This window comes from Camelus bactrianus, chromosome 12 (assembly GCF_048773025.1).
Source record: "Camelus bactrianus isolate YW-2024 breed Bactrian camel chromosome 12, ASM4877302v1, whole genome shotgun sequence".
NCBI lineage: Eukaryota > Metazoa > Chordata > Mammalia > Artiodactyla > Camelidae > Camelus > Camelus bactrianus.
In genome coordinates, this window is record NC_133550.1 from 10,912,569 (window position 1) to 10,927,606 (window position 15,038).

The 15,038-nt window shown below is 48.9% G+C and overlaps 1 protein-coding gene across 1 annotated transcript in view; it reads right to left on the minus strand.

Moving 5' to 3' along the window:
• PPM1H (protein phosphatase, Mg2+/Mn2+ dependent 1H) overlaps positions 1-15,038 on the minus strand; it is a 227,645-nt gene that overhangs the window by 23,087 nt on the left and 189,520 nt on the right. The window contains exons 7-8 of the mRNA XM_074374657.1: positions 10,828-10,891; positions 7,008-7,115 (exon numbers count right to left, since the gene is read on the minus strand). Coding sequence (XP_074230758.1) covers positions 7,008-7,115; positions 10,828-10,891 — 172 coding nt within the window. The remainder of the gene's footprint in view (positions 1-7,007; positions 7,116-10,827; positions 10,892-15,038) is intronic.

Consider the following 15,038-nt stretch of genomic DNA (forward strand, 5'->3'; position numbering starts at 1 on the left):
AAACAAAACTCCAGCATACTGCCTTGTGGTCCAGGAAACCGAGTAGATTTATTTCAATACTGGCATTCTGGCAGGCCACCAAGATTGCACCCAGATTCTCTGTTGTCATTCTGTCTATATTAGATGATGTCGTGAAACACACGCTGGACTTGGTGGCAGAAGACCTGGCTTTGAGACCCACCTCTGCCCCTCAGTATTTAGGCAAGACCACTTCGTTCATTCCCGTTTAAAAGCCCCATGACCACCTGCCAGGAATGTGAAATGAAGAAGTACTGATTCATGAGATGGGGAGTGTCAGGGAGGAGGATTTGGGCACCCCATGCCTGGCACGTAGAGGGAACTGCGGGGGCCAAAGCCCCGGGACGTGAGAGAACTTGTGTGCGAGGGCGGCGTTACCTGGTTTGGCTTGGCTGCAGGACTGGATTTCCACTGGGGAGTGGTGAGGGATGAGCCTCTCCCATCTCCAGCGTCTCCCCTTGTGAAATGAAGGGTTAGGACGCGTGGCCCCTGGGGAGGCTTACGGCTCTAACGCTCCCTGACTCTCTCGTCACAGGATGAATTAGACCTGGTTGTGACTGACCACAGGACCCCAGAACGTTTGACTGCAAATGAATCAAGGGACATTTAAGGATGACAAATATGCTGGCAGCTCCTGCTACCCCAAAAGGAGCTGGTTGTTTTGGCTGTGGGTGTAACTTTCGATTTGAACTGTACCACAGATATTTTTGAGGGTTGGCTTTTACTTTTGGAGTCTTCAGACAAAATAAACATTTGACTTTTGAGGGTGGATACAATCTAATACCTGAAAGTTCCCCAACCAGCTAAAATACTGGGAAGTACAGAGACAGCCTGACGTTGTCGCCAGCGCCTGGCCCTGAGAAAGCGCAGGGCTTTTATTTTCTCCACAGGAAGCCAGGACTTTACAACTCAGTGAGGGAAGCTCGGAGAAGGAATTTCCTTTCCGTGCGTGTGGGGGGCGCCTCCGTGATCTGGTCCTTTCTCTGGGCTTGTTCACCACTGCATCAGAGGCTCACTGAATCAATCAGCGAACAAATGACCTTGAGTCTAGCTCGTTAGTCGTTTGAGGAATAAGCTTCTGTTCATCAAATGCCCATTTGCAGAGATCAGGCTCAGAAGGAATCCCAGCCTGTGAGTGACAGGACATGGGTGCAGTGTAGATGGACCGGGTCATGTCAAATTCACTTAGTTTAGGAGGCGGGGGAAGCAGACACAGAGTGACCGTACATCCCTGTTTGGCTGAGACGGTTTTGGTTGGTGCTGCTTTCCCGGCATAATTATTAACGGTGACCCCACTGACTATCAAAAATGTTCTGGTTGAGAGGATCCGTGAGTTATCTGGTCTCCTGGTGTAGAAATAATGAAATGACTACTGTTCTTTATCCTTACAGCTGCTACTTCTGGCCATTGGGACTGAACATAACCTCGGTGTGTTCCTTCCTCCACGGGACTCAGGGATTCACAATGGCAGTTTTTCAGGGATCTCAAGTAAGCAAGAGAGCCAGTTACTTTGTATCCTGCCTTCCAAGAGGAGACCCAGTCACCCCTGTTAAGCTACGGGACACCGGCCGTGTGGTGAGGTCGACCCCACTGCTTGCAGTTGTCCTGGTGGTGAGCAGCCCCGGCCTTGGGAGACCTGTGGTCAAGGGGAGAATGAGGGGTGTAGCACCGCTAACCTACCAGCCTGGAACAGAGCCCCAGGCATTGTGACCACGAACCATGCAGTCCAGGACCGGAGCATGGATGTACCACAAACCCACTTTAGGATTATAAGAGTAAAGTTCCTGAAGCACAGGGAAGAACAGCTTACCACAGTGTCATTCAAAGAGTGGTCCTTGGATCAACAACCTCAGAATTATCTAAAAACATGAAAATTCCGAGGACCCACCCTAGACCTGGTGATTTAGATTGTCAGGAAGTGGATTCTAGGGACTTGCTTTTTTTTTTTAAACAAACTCCTCTTACATGCATTAATGTAATCAAACAGATATATGCATATTTAACCGAAACATTCAAGGGAAATGATTATTTTTCAGGAGAGGAATAATCTCCAATGAGAAGAAATGTTTGACACATATGCAGGTTGGCTTCCCCTTGTGTGACCACAAACTTCATGAGTTACCAAGCTAGATTTTTTTGGTGGGTGTCAAAGTAAATTTCAAATTCTGGCTTTATTTAAATAGCTGGTTAGCAAATCTCAAGACACTTCTCAGTGGGAACCACCCACATGACTGACACACACAGGTGTGTGACAAGTGATTTTTAAGCGAGACTGGAGAGTTAGAGGTGCAGACGGACGGGCTAGGTAAGGAAGTCTTTCCTTGCACGAAAAGTCAGATGGTACCAGAATCTAAGAAAACAGTGTCTAGACACTCTTAACATGTGATTATTTTCCCGCAGACATTTTCAAAGTGGTGCTGGTGATGGGAGGGGAGCACTGAGTCCCCAAGGGGGCATCAGCCCAGCTGAGAAGACAGAGTGGGGTTTGCAAACCAGCCCCACGCAGAAAAAGACCTTGTTCTTCCAAGAGCCCAAAGGGGCCTGCAGTCAACAGCCCAGTCTTGGAGTGGAGGCCAGAAAGGGGCGCGGAGTGCAGAACATCTGGAGGTTTAGGCTGCAGGCCCGGGCCACGCTGCCTGAGTCAGAGGACACGGGGTGTGTGCTGGACGGGGCGGGAGAGCTGCTGGAAGAGAAGGTGCGGGGTGGCTCTGAATTCACAAACTCTTTCCTTCTCCACTTGAACTCTTTAGGATGATATAAAAAAGCTGAGCGGTGATGAACTTCACTGAGCAAGAGGATGGAGAGCTGGGGGCGGGGGGAGGCTGCTGTACGCGGAGCAGAGAGGCTGTGGACAAGGGGAGGGTCAAGATGCTTCCCAGACTCGAGGAACGGGCCTGCGCCCAGTTGGTGGGGGCCTCTGGTGGATTTCAGTTCCTGGCCAGAAATCCCTGCTTTCAACCTCAGAAGATACAAGGGGGGCTCAGCAAACCTGGCTGTTGCTCTCCGGCTTTGGCAAACTCGAGATTTTTCCAACGCCTTGTGTTCAGCGAAACCAAAAATGTGTTTGGCTAGAAACCCTTGTCTAATTTTTAAACCCCTGTGCATTTTTTACGTAAATTTGATCCACATGGTTCTGATTTATTTTCATTTAACTCATCCAATTGAATTAGGAGCTATAATGATGAATGGGAACAATGCTGATTTCCAAGAAGATTTTTGAGCCTTTTTTCTTAGAACTAAATCACATTCCAGGCCCCCTCCACCCCGACCATTCAAACTACCAGACGGATCTGGGTTTGAAATTTAGAACCCAAATGTGAAATAAAGATGCATGGTTGGCAAAGACGAAGCTCAGCAGGGGACGTTCTCAGGAAGTCACGGTTAGAAAGCCGGGGCAGACTTGGGGGGGTGGGTAGGGGAACGAAGGCGGGAAGGGGGTCAGTTATTCTGCATTAGATGGTTTACAGAAGTTTACCTTGCTTTGTGGGTTCTCAAAAGAAGCCCCCTAGCTGTTTCTCTAGGGTCTGATTTGACCATGACCACCCAGGAGAAGGGAGTTTCTGCCCCAAGACTGGCGAAGAGGGGTCCCCTGTATCCATGCTCTTTCTTCTGCCCTCCTCCTCTGTAGCTGATCCGAGCTGCTCCCCCTCTTCCCTCTAACCTTCCTCCCCCCTCTCCTGGCTCCAGCTAAGTCCTCTCCAGCTGGAAGCATTTAAAATGTACAACAATTTTAATCTCGTGCAAAGGAATCTTGAGATCTACACTACACGCCCATTAAGCTAAATTATAAGTGCGCCATCTCTTTTTGCACAATTCTGTCTGGCTTAGGTTGGCAAACGCTAAAGGCCATTACTGTCCTTCCCAATTACTTTTTCTACTGCACCATCATTTCCTACAACTTCAGTCTGAGCCTGGCCACATTTCTCTGAGAAACTCTGGTCACTAAGGTCCCAAGACAAAGGTACTCTCTTCAGGGCCCCTTGAACCTGTGCTCAGTGGGTCCCTCGGACACTGTCCAAAGAAATTTCCTTGAACTCAGCTTCTGTCCCCTAAGGAGCCAGACCAAACTGGACAAGTTTGAGTACAAGAATCATCTTGCTAGTTAATAACTGTACAATCATGGGGGAGTTATTTCATTTCCTCGGGCCTCAGTTTCCCAATCTATGAAATGGGTATAATAATCATACATATTTCACAGAGCTGTTGTGAGAGTTAAATGAGATGCTGTGCATATATATATAAAAAAAAAAGTATGTTGTCTGGCCTGGCCTAAGTAGTTAATAAATGTTATTTGTTATTGTTATTATAAAAACTCCACACTTCATTCAACTCTACAACTTTCCTAAGAGCACTTAAATTTTTCCAGAGGTTGCCAGTTTCCTTTTCAATCCAACCCCATCCCTCACCAACACGGAAACGACCAACCCATTTCCCTGCAAATTAGCATCACTCTGGACAGGTGCAATGAAATTTCTGATCAGCCAAATGGGATTTTTCATCAGTCCTTGGGGAGTCTGCCATACAGGCCCAAGTTTTAAACCTACGCAGTCTCTTCTTGGGATCCACAGAAGCTCAGTGATTGGAAGATCTATAACCTATCTGCATAGATATCATTCTCCTGAAAGCCCAAACTCCTCACTTTATACATAGAGAGAGAGAGAGAGAGTGTGTGTTGGAGGTGAAGAGGGTACAGGGTGAGAAGGTTTTCACTCTACTTTAAGGAGCAAAATGCTGAACTGATTTCCTGAGACATCTCCCCCGACCCCCCATGGAAGTCACACTTCATCTGTCCATTTTGGGAAGTAGAAAGGTGACAGTACTATTTAATATGCCTGATAAATGCCTCTCTCCCAAGGTGGAGAATACAGACATCCATGAGTCTAGTTGGTTTTCTCTGGCCAGGAGGGGTTTCAGCAGTTATTCAGGGATCCTTTCGTTGGCCAGAATAGAGGGAACAGGGATCTACCAGCTTCTAGGGAACCTCGCACACTTTATGTCGTAATGGTTGTCAGCATGCACAACTGCTATGAGAGAGACTTCTGCTGGCTCTTGCAAACGGTGATTATTATTCTCACCAAGCCGACCTCACTCGGAATCCTGGGTGATACCAGGAAACGTGCTGTCTTCTTTACTAAAGATCTCCCTCTCAGTAGCTTCTTAACCTCTTGTGGCTGCAGGATGCCTGTTGGATGCCGGCCACAGGAATAAAGGACCCTGAAGGAACTAGCCCTGTTCCAAGCCCTGCCAAGGGGGTGCGCCCGGGTGTCTGCTGGGCGGTTCTGGAGCGGACGTGCAACCTGAAGGGGCAGTCTACAGGCTGGGAAGTCACTGGTGACCTAGCAGAAAGGGGAAGCTGGTCCAAGGGGAGTCCTCTCTGGTAATGTGCAATTGGGAGAGGGAGAAACTGGGGTGTCTGGTAGCAGAGACATATGGAAGGTGGCGGGTCACATCAGTGGCAGAATGACTTCATGCAGGTGGACAGACTCCCACTGCTGGGGTTCTTAAGGCTGCCTTGATTCCAGAACCACCTTCCCTCCAATAAAGCCTGGCTGTCCAAGGGTTCTTCTTGTGGACACCATAAACATCTCTTCTGATATTATTAAAATAAACACCTCCTTTTTTGGAGTCAGCCTGAGTGGGTTTCTGTCTCCTCCAACAGAAAGAACCTTCATTAAGAACACAGCACCTACCCTTGGGGCTCTGTCTAAACATCCTGGGCATTTCCGGAGCAAGGCACTGCTTTAACCATTAATTACACAGCATGCAAACACGGCTGGTTCCCAACTCACACCTCCCTGGCTCTCCTCTGCTGTAGAAACTGGAAACATTTCTCTCTCCTCAAGCCTGCTTTGCAAGCTACAGGTGGTCACATGACACGGTTCTGGCCAACGAGACGCAAGTGAGCATGTGCAGGGACAGACAGGCTGTCCCTGCTTCCTGCCTGGCAAGAAACTGTGATGCTTGGAGCTGCTGCCTCCATCTTACAACCACGAAGGACAAAAAGCAGAGGTGCCAGCCCTGGCATGTTGGAGGGGCCACACCACCATAAACAGCCACCAAATTCCAGCCTCCTTGTTCTGTGAGAAAACTATACCCTTAAACGACTACTATTTAGAGTTTTCTATAATTCAGAAGCAAAATCTTTTTTAAATAATATAACCTAAAACAGAACTTGTTTCCTGAATTATAAGAAGAAAAAATTTTAACCAAATATATGACACCTTGTTTTTCAACTCCTCCAAACATTGACTGAATGATAAAAGCTTTCCAGGCAATTAAAATCCAAGAGGGGAGAAAGCCCACACGTGAGCTGCTATGCCGTCAGGCAGAAAGCGGAAACACTGCAGAGGCAGCCGCTCTGTGTGCATCTGGAGCAGGGGAGACATGACTTGTGGTTGGGGAAGGGGAAGCAGGAGAAGCATCTGAGTTAAACCCTAGAGAAAGAAAAAGAATTTGGATGTTTGGAGATGGGAGGGAGGGTATTCTAAGCAAAAACAATAGTCTGAGCAGATACGGGGAAACTGAAGGTCATATACAAGGAGTAACAAGTTCATTCTGGCTGGTGCACAGGGACAAAGATCAGATTTTTTTTTTTAAGTTAGACCAAATTATAATAAGTTCTGAATGCTCCATGAAGGAGTCTGGGCTTTATTCTCTGAGCTCTGGAGTGTGATTGAAGCTTTCTGAGTAAACAGGTGTCAGAGCAGTTGTTTAGGAAAATTGGCCTGATGGTAATATGTGGGCTGGATTGAGGAGGCAAGAGATGCCGCTAGGGGGCTATGCAGCCATCTGGGCAGGAGGCGAGGAGGGTGGGAAGCAGGAAACTCAATGAGAGAATGGAGTGGGGAAAAGCAGCAGCCATGGGACATACCGCAGAAACACATGTGACCCCAGCTGGCTACTGTCTGGAAATGGGATGTGAGTCATGGGAGGAATAACGTAGAAAACATTTTACTGTACACAATAGAAACCAAAACCTCATGTGGTACCTCTGGAGCTGAAGACAGGAATGGTTTTATGTAGATGTTGGAGTCATGCACCTTCAGATCATGGTCCCCAAGTCCCCTGGTCACTCCAATAGTTGCCATTACTCGGGCCTAGGAGTATAAGCAGAGGGTCATCAGAAACACACATACAGAGAAACATGTACAGTACACGTACAGAAATCTGTACACCGCCACAGTACAGCTGCCAGGGCAGACAGAAGCGATCATCTTCCACTCCCTCCTGCCCCTCTCTGGGCCCCAGGCTGCTAACTTCTGTGGGTAGCTGTTCCCAAGGAAGGGCCCACCAAGGTCACTTATGTACTTGACGAGTGGCTTCTCTAACAATTATCTTGAGTTTAATGGGTTGCTGCCATCTCTTTTCAGATGTCTTTTGTAGAGACTGGAGAGAATGGTGTCCAATAAACTAAATACAATACACCCATGATGTCTGCAGCTACTGAAATCAGTTCACACCAAATCCAACAGGATCCATCCTCCATCCATCCATCCATCCATCTGACCACCCATCAACCATCCCACCCATCCATCCATCCATCCATCTAACCACCCATCATCCAGCCCACCCACCCACCCATCATCCATCTATCCACCCATCCATCCATCTGACCACCCATTATCCAGCCCACCCACCCATCCATCCCAACCATCTAGTCCTCCATCTTCTATACACTCATTCTTTTTTTATACACTCATTCTTCAAGTATTTACTGAACACCAGCTATGTCCCTAGTTCTGTGATAAAAGATGTAAGAATGTCAGAGGCAGCCCCTGCCCTCCCACAGCTCCTGTGCTACAGTTTATGGCTGAAGAAAATTAACGGTCAGTGACTTTGTAACCTGCCCTGTTAACATCCGCATGAACGCCCTCTGGGTGGAAAGGAACAAAACATCACTCTGTTGCATGTACACAGGGACCTCATGGCTAAGGCCACATCACCTGCAGCTTTCTCTAAACACTTCCCAGATGCTCTAAGGAAGCAACACTGCTATAACTAACACCCACACCATCAGCCGACTTACCACCTGGGATGCCACAGAACTGCTTCACCCAAACATTAACTGAGTACCTACTACGTGCAGACACCACGCTGTGGGGGACAAGTATCTAAGGCCGTGTCCCTACTATAAAGGAACTTGGTAAGGGAGATTTAAGAAGTACATGTCTAATTAACCATACACAGAATATGGCCAAGTGCTGAAAGACACGTAAACAATGGGCTACGTGAGGTCAGAGGAGGTAAAAATTCCGCTAAGAGGATTTCCTGAAGGAAGTGGCACTAAATTTTTGTGCAGAAGGATGGGCAGCATCCGGACAGGTAAATGCAGGATAGATGGAAAGTCATTCTGGGTAGAATGAAGCCCACTGGCTGAACACTTGGATCATAAACACCAAAGCCGGTGTAGGGTCGTGGTTCAAAGACATGAACTTGAATCCTCACTCTAATGTGGGGGTACCAAAAGTAACTCATAAATGCTAAGAAACACTACAATCTAACACATTATCACGATCTTCATCCTACTTTCCCCAAAAGCCTGTGGATTTTGCAGCTCGTTTCACATCGGAAGGTGGGAAGGTTTACATTCAAGTGGAAAGGAAACCAGAACACATTTTTGAAAGGCAAGAATAAAAAGAGGTGAAATGTAGACACAAGATGTGAAACCTGGGGACCGCTGGTCAGGCCAGCGGCAGAAACCCTCTGCCCTGCTGGGAGGCTGGCCCGGCTGCCTTCCAGCTGAGAAGCGCTCAACTCAGAACGTGAACATTCCCTTGCATCCTTCCTGCTCCCCTCCCTGCAGGGGCGCCTTCTCCGGCTGGAAAAAGCACGGGGGGTATTTCAGTCCCAAGAAATCTGACGTTTCTGCTAGTTACTGCACTTGTTTACGAAGTCCAGAGGTGCTGCCCACACAAGTCCTTCAAAGCACTGGCAGAAATCAAATGAAAACTAACAGCTGTGGAAGTGTTCTGAAACTTCTGGGGAGGTGTGTGCAGAGGAGGAGGAGGAAAGCCCTGCAAAGGATCTGGACAGGGCTGATGTGTTGCAGTTGTAAAGTAATCTCAAGAGATCACGGAGTCCTGGGACAGAGGTGGTGTGCCATTTTGGCACAGGGCACACCTGGAGCCGCACTGGCTTTTAAATAGGTCAACAGGTACAGCGACAGAATTCGCCAGAACTGTCAAGCCGCAGTTAACTGAAATGCTGGAGGAACATGATGTCCTGGGGAACTGAACTTTTTGCTGAACTGGGAACACTCACGCTTCTTTAAATCTCACTGCTGAGAATCCTCGAAGAACACATTTATCCACTTTCCTGCTGAACCAAGGAGAGTATAATGAACATAACTGAATAGCTTATTAAATATTTATGCATTTACTGACGGCCTGCCATGCATCATGCACCAGGCTAGACAGGTACGAGGGGTACAAGGGCAACAGGATGTGGTCCTGAGCTGACTGGAATGCACTCGGTAGCAGCAGGGCAATACTGAGAATCTCAGCACCACAAAAAACGGCAGCTGCGGACCTAGGTCGCTGGGCTGAAGGTGCGCCCTGGGCTGAAGGACACACGTAATCCCACCAGGAACAGAGCCTTTCCCTGTCGTGACTCTCAGCCAAGGATGGGGAGGTCAAAGGTGTCCATCTCCAGCACAGGGGCAAGTTAGTTTGAAAAGTGATGCCTATATTGGTCAAACATTCGTGTTTTATTTCCCTCTGTGCAATGTCTCTTTGTGGTGAAATCACTACTGGGTTGCACTGAGCCCAGAACCTAATGCTGTGTGCTCTCTCTCTCTCTCACACACACACACACACGCGCGTGCGCACATGCACACGTACATGCCCCCCCCCACACACTCAAGATCTGCCCATGAAGGCATCCTTCAGTTTTCTTATGAGTCACTTCTTTCTGATAAAAGCTATCAAATGCTGAAAGAATTTCAGTTGAAGATTCTTCTTAACATGACCACATTTTTCACTTCTAATTGGAACTCTCAGCACCTAGATGAAATGTATTTGTGTTCGGAGGAAGAATGCAATGATTCAGAAGGTATCTGTTCTTCCTGGGAAATGGCTTCTAAGCTTCCTTATCTCGGCTGTGGGACTGCAACCCCCTCCCACCCTGCTCAGAGACCACTTTAAGATCGACAGCCTTCCTTGGGCTCAACAATGTTCGCTTCTGACTGGGGCCTGGGGAGCTGGTGATGGATGGTCTTTGCGATCTCAGCCTGGAACCTGGTCCGTGGGCCCCGAGAGTCTCATCAGGGTGAAGCTCAGGATCCCTGCCTGTCGGCGGGTGGAGAAGCTGCCTTGCCAAGTCCGAGCTTCCACAGCGGGGGGTGTGGGGCCCTAGTTGGGGGGGGCCGTGGCTCCACATGGGGTCCCAGCCCTCCCCGGCATGTGACTCCGCCTGAGCGGGTTTAACCTCGGGATCCCAGCTGCCTCATCCACCACAGGGATACAAGACAGCCAGCTCCACCTGCCTCGTGGCTTGTTGTCAGATACACGGCGAGATGATGTATGTGAAAGTGGCCGTGTTTAAACACTGTAAAAACTCATTCAGACGGATGGGGAAGGGGGACGTTACTTTCACAAAATTGACTTTAGTCCCTTGTGCTCACCACCCCCGTCCCCTAACCCTGCATCTCCTGGGACCCTCAGGACAGGAAGCCTGAAGGATGATGGAGGTGACATTCTTTCAAGCTGTCAGGGCTGGAAAATCACGAGCTGCTGAGGGGAACACACAGATTGCCGTGGGCTCCGTGGAGACGAAGCCCCGTTCTCCCAGCCCCGGGAGGGCAGCGCCTACCTTCTTTCCTTCTCCATATATAAGAGGAAACTTCAAGTCATCATCCTCAATGGTTTTGTATGCCCTGTAGGGGGATAAACAACATTAAAAAAAAAAAAGGCTTGCACTCAGTCCGTGACCTGCTGCCCCGCCAGGCACTCTGCTTTCCCCAAGACGCCATCCGCTCAGCACACTGCCAGTCTCTTTCTGTACAAAGACTTACTCTCCCTACAGAATTGTGTGTGTGCATGTACATATTTTAACAAGCCAGAAAATACCAAGTCTTCATATGCTTGAAGAGAGAGGAAATGAGCTGGCATATTCACATTCAGTGAGAAGGGGAGAGAGCTTTCTGTCCCGAGCGTTTCTGCAGTGCCCGTGCCGTGAGCCAGCAGCCCCGCAGCGGTGGGGGGGTTCCCGTCACTGGTCTGAAGCTGTGAGAACCAGCAGCGCTCGGCTCAGAGACGGATGGAGGGCGAACCTGCTCCGAGAGCCAGGTCTCACCTCCCGGGCTTGTTTACGCCAAAGCAGCCGCACGCTGGGATGGCTGGAGAAGGAGTATGTAGGGCCCGCTTGACCTCAGTATGATATTCAAGGTTGGCAGAAAAATCCTTTGTTTCATGATAGCTGTTAAATGGCCATTCGACACACAGAAAGAAAATCCAGTTTATGCTTCAGTGGTTTATTCCAGACATGGTTGTCCAGATGCCAGTGCATACACAGCGGAGGCTGGCCAGACTACGGTGAGAGAGCAGGTGGAGGCCACGTCGTGCAAGTTTACTCACAAGGAAGTTTAAAAAAATAAATAAATAAACCAAGCAAACAACATGGGACCCAGTTACTAGCGGTATCACCCTGGGCAAGCAGCTCTGCCTTTTTGGGTCTCTGTTTCCTCACCTGTGAAGTGAAGATAACCACACAGGATGCAAAGAGCTTAGCACAGTAAGTACTCACGTAGTGGTAGCTATCATACTCAGTAGGTAAGTAATACTTGGCACATCTTTCTGCAAAATGGGGAAAGCATTGCCCATTCACTTCCTCAGAGATGTAGTAGGAAGACAAGTAAAAGATGGGGTAGGCTCTGCTGGGTGAGAGGCTAGAAGCAAGATGCTTTCTAAAACAATGCCTCCTGTGCTCACTTTGGCAGCACATACACTAAAATAATGTCTCCTGAATGCATGGGAAAAACCTCATCTGTGACCTAGCCTCCTGGTCCTGGATCTATCTAGGCAGCTTGGGAGTGAATCTGACATCAAATTCATGGAGGTGATTCATATACAGAAGAATGCAACCCAATTGAAAAAGGGTTCGACTCCAAAGCTAAAGCAGGCACGTCCTCATTTCCCAGGAAGTTACTTGGTTAAGTGGTTCTTTCCTGGTGCACAGAGGGTCAGTGAGATTTTGGCACTGGCGGTGCCCAGTCGAGCACTGCTTTCTGTGCAGCCCAGGGCGAGTGGATAAGCCTCTCTGGACCTCCAGAGGATCCTCGTTAATCAGAGCGGGCAAACAGTGGGGGTCGCTCGTGGCCTTACTGCGAGGATTAAAAAGGGCTTAGGAAGCAATTAGCACCGTGCCTGGCACATGCCAAAGGCTTGATAAAAGCTAGTTACTGCTGCTGCTGTCAAGTGAGCCCATTCCATTCAAATGCTATGAATGGAATTTTCAAAAAAGGAACCGTACTATTTCCCTCCCTCAATCTACCAAATTAACACAGAGTGGAAATAGCTACTTCGATGTTTCTGTACTCACGTGAACTATTTCAAACACTGTGGTGCACAAGTCACTCGAGGGACTAACAGAGCTATTATTAGAACTCACTCAGCTTAGGGACTGAATGAGTTTGCAGACCAGCAGTTCTCAGTCTTGGCTGCAAAGGGGATCACCAGGGATGGCTTTCAAAATCCTGATGCTCAGGTCACCCCCCAGAGCAATCGAATCTGAACCTCTGGGGTTGGGACCCAGGCACCAGGAAAATTTTTAAAAGCTTCCCTGGTGATTCTAATGGGCAGCCATGGTTGAGAACCACTGTCGTAGACCAAGGTCATTAGCTGACATTCACAATCGGTTGAGCAATAAGCCCCTCATCGGTTTGACCCTAAAGATAACAGACTACGGGACTGAAAGGAGAGGGGGGTAATGGCCTGAGAAAGGCTGTGAAATGGGCATAAACAAGGCTCGGAAGGAACAGAGGAGAGTTAGAAGACAGGTTCAGATCGAGAGAGGACACGGAGGGGACTGTCCCTGGGGAGGGGCTGGGGCCAGGAGATCTAGGCACAGGAGTCTGGAATCACGCAGGAGGCAGATGGCGGCAGCTCTAGAATCACTGGCTGGAAATTACTTAGGGCTCAGCGGAGACAGGCTAAGAGCACTCTTAACAAGCTTGAAAAGGCGGCGAGGAAAGCCGTCCTCTGTTCCACCACCAGCCCGGGGGACCCAGCTCTCTCAGGGTGGAGAATTGCAGGAGAGTGAAGTCTGTCCCCACAGCTCTGAACGGCAGACGCCCACCTTGGAGTTGTCACGCCCAGCAGCAAGGCCACTGCAAATTCTAATATTCTATTTTAGCCTCTGGTCCTGCATTTTTGAGAACAACACAAAAATAAAAATTGAAAAGACAACTCTGGAAAAGGAAGGTTTATTTGGTTCCTGCCACTGTTGGTTTTCAATCAAATATGAGCCCTCTCCACCCACCGCAACAAGTGACCAGCATGAATAACTATAAACAGAGAAAGAACAGCACACCCCCCTCCTCGGGCCTTCGGAGCCTTAAGCGCAGTTCATCACGTGAAGGTAGGTGGACATCCCTCCACAGTTCAAGTCTTGAATAAAGAATAAAACACTCAAGAGTTAAAACTGGCTAGGTGATTAGACTGTGTAGATTAATGGCAGCTAGTAACAGTGCCAGCAAGCTGTGGCTGACTGATTCCCTTCTACAGGCCAGACGCTGGGCTGGCTGTTCGTGTACTGTGTCTAAAATCTCTCACGGACCCTGCAACGTCCTGTCTTACACAGCAGGAGACTGAGGCTCAGAGAGGTTAAGTTACTCTCCCAAGATCGTATCCCGTGTGAGTGGCCCTAAAGCTAAACCCAAACTGTCCCAGAAAACACACCAAAGAAATGTGACGTCAGGACTTAGGTCTAGGGGTTTGTCATTCTAGTTAAAGAGTCTGAAATGAGACCCTTCCTGTCCACCTCTCAGTGGGTGAAAAGCAGGCCTCTGATGACGGGGGACTTTGGCAGAAGAGGAAGGGGCAGAGCAGAAGGTGACCGTGAGTAGCTGTCCTGCAACACAGTCCACAGGGGAGCACAGAGGAAAGTCGGGGAAGCAGCAGTCCATGCTCCCGCCCTGCCAGCCCGTCCCGGGTCCTCCCCGCCGGGGCCCGGAGGCCCACAGAGCCCTGTCCACGGACAGCAGGCCTCCCGCAGTTGGTCCCCATGCTTTAAGGGGCCTCCACAGCTTCTGCTCCTCATATGACATTATAATCTATGTCTAGGCTGCGGGCTTCAGTCTGTCTGCTTCCCACGCATCCTGGGCGTCCATTCTCCCCAGCTGGGGGAGGTGGGAGGCTAGGCAGAGGCTGCAGCTAGAGAGCTCTAGACACAGAGGGCCCTGGGACCCAAGATTAATAGAAAATGTCTATTCCTCCACAACAGATCCTATGTCTAAAATCCTGATTAAATTTTTAAAAACCTCCCCAAACAGATCACTCACGAGTTTTACAGCGACATAAATGACCAGACACCGTATTCAAATAATTACTCGTTACAAGAAAGCAAAGCTGAAAAGCTCAGGAAAGAGTTTTAGACTAACTCTTATTTGGAGTCGATTCCTTTATGAATATTTAGGAGGCCAACTGACGAAAGGATGAGATGTGAAAGAAGAAACGCAAGGCTTAAAAGGGCTAAAATAAATTAAAGGGCTTTCCCTAACTCCAGGCAGCATCCACAGCAGTTCCCATTAAACATTTTTTAAAGCACGTGTCATAGTTCCCCTTGCAGTGTTGATTCTGCAAAGCTGAAAAGACAAGGCCCCACTGCTCTGGGCCTCCTAGAAGATGCTGCGCCCTGGACGAGACCTCAAGGCCACCAAGTCAGCTGTGCCCCAACTCCCTCCTGCAACACCCCTCCCGCTGGTCCTGACCGCTGTCATCAGATGGGCTGCTGGAGACAGTTGTTGTCCTGGGAGCTTACAGGACTGACTTTATGGTACCCTGGGGCTGTCTTCCGGAAAAATA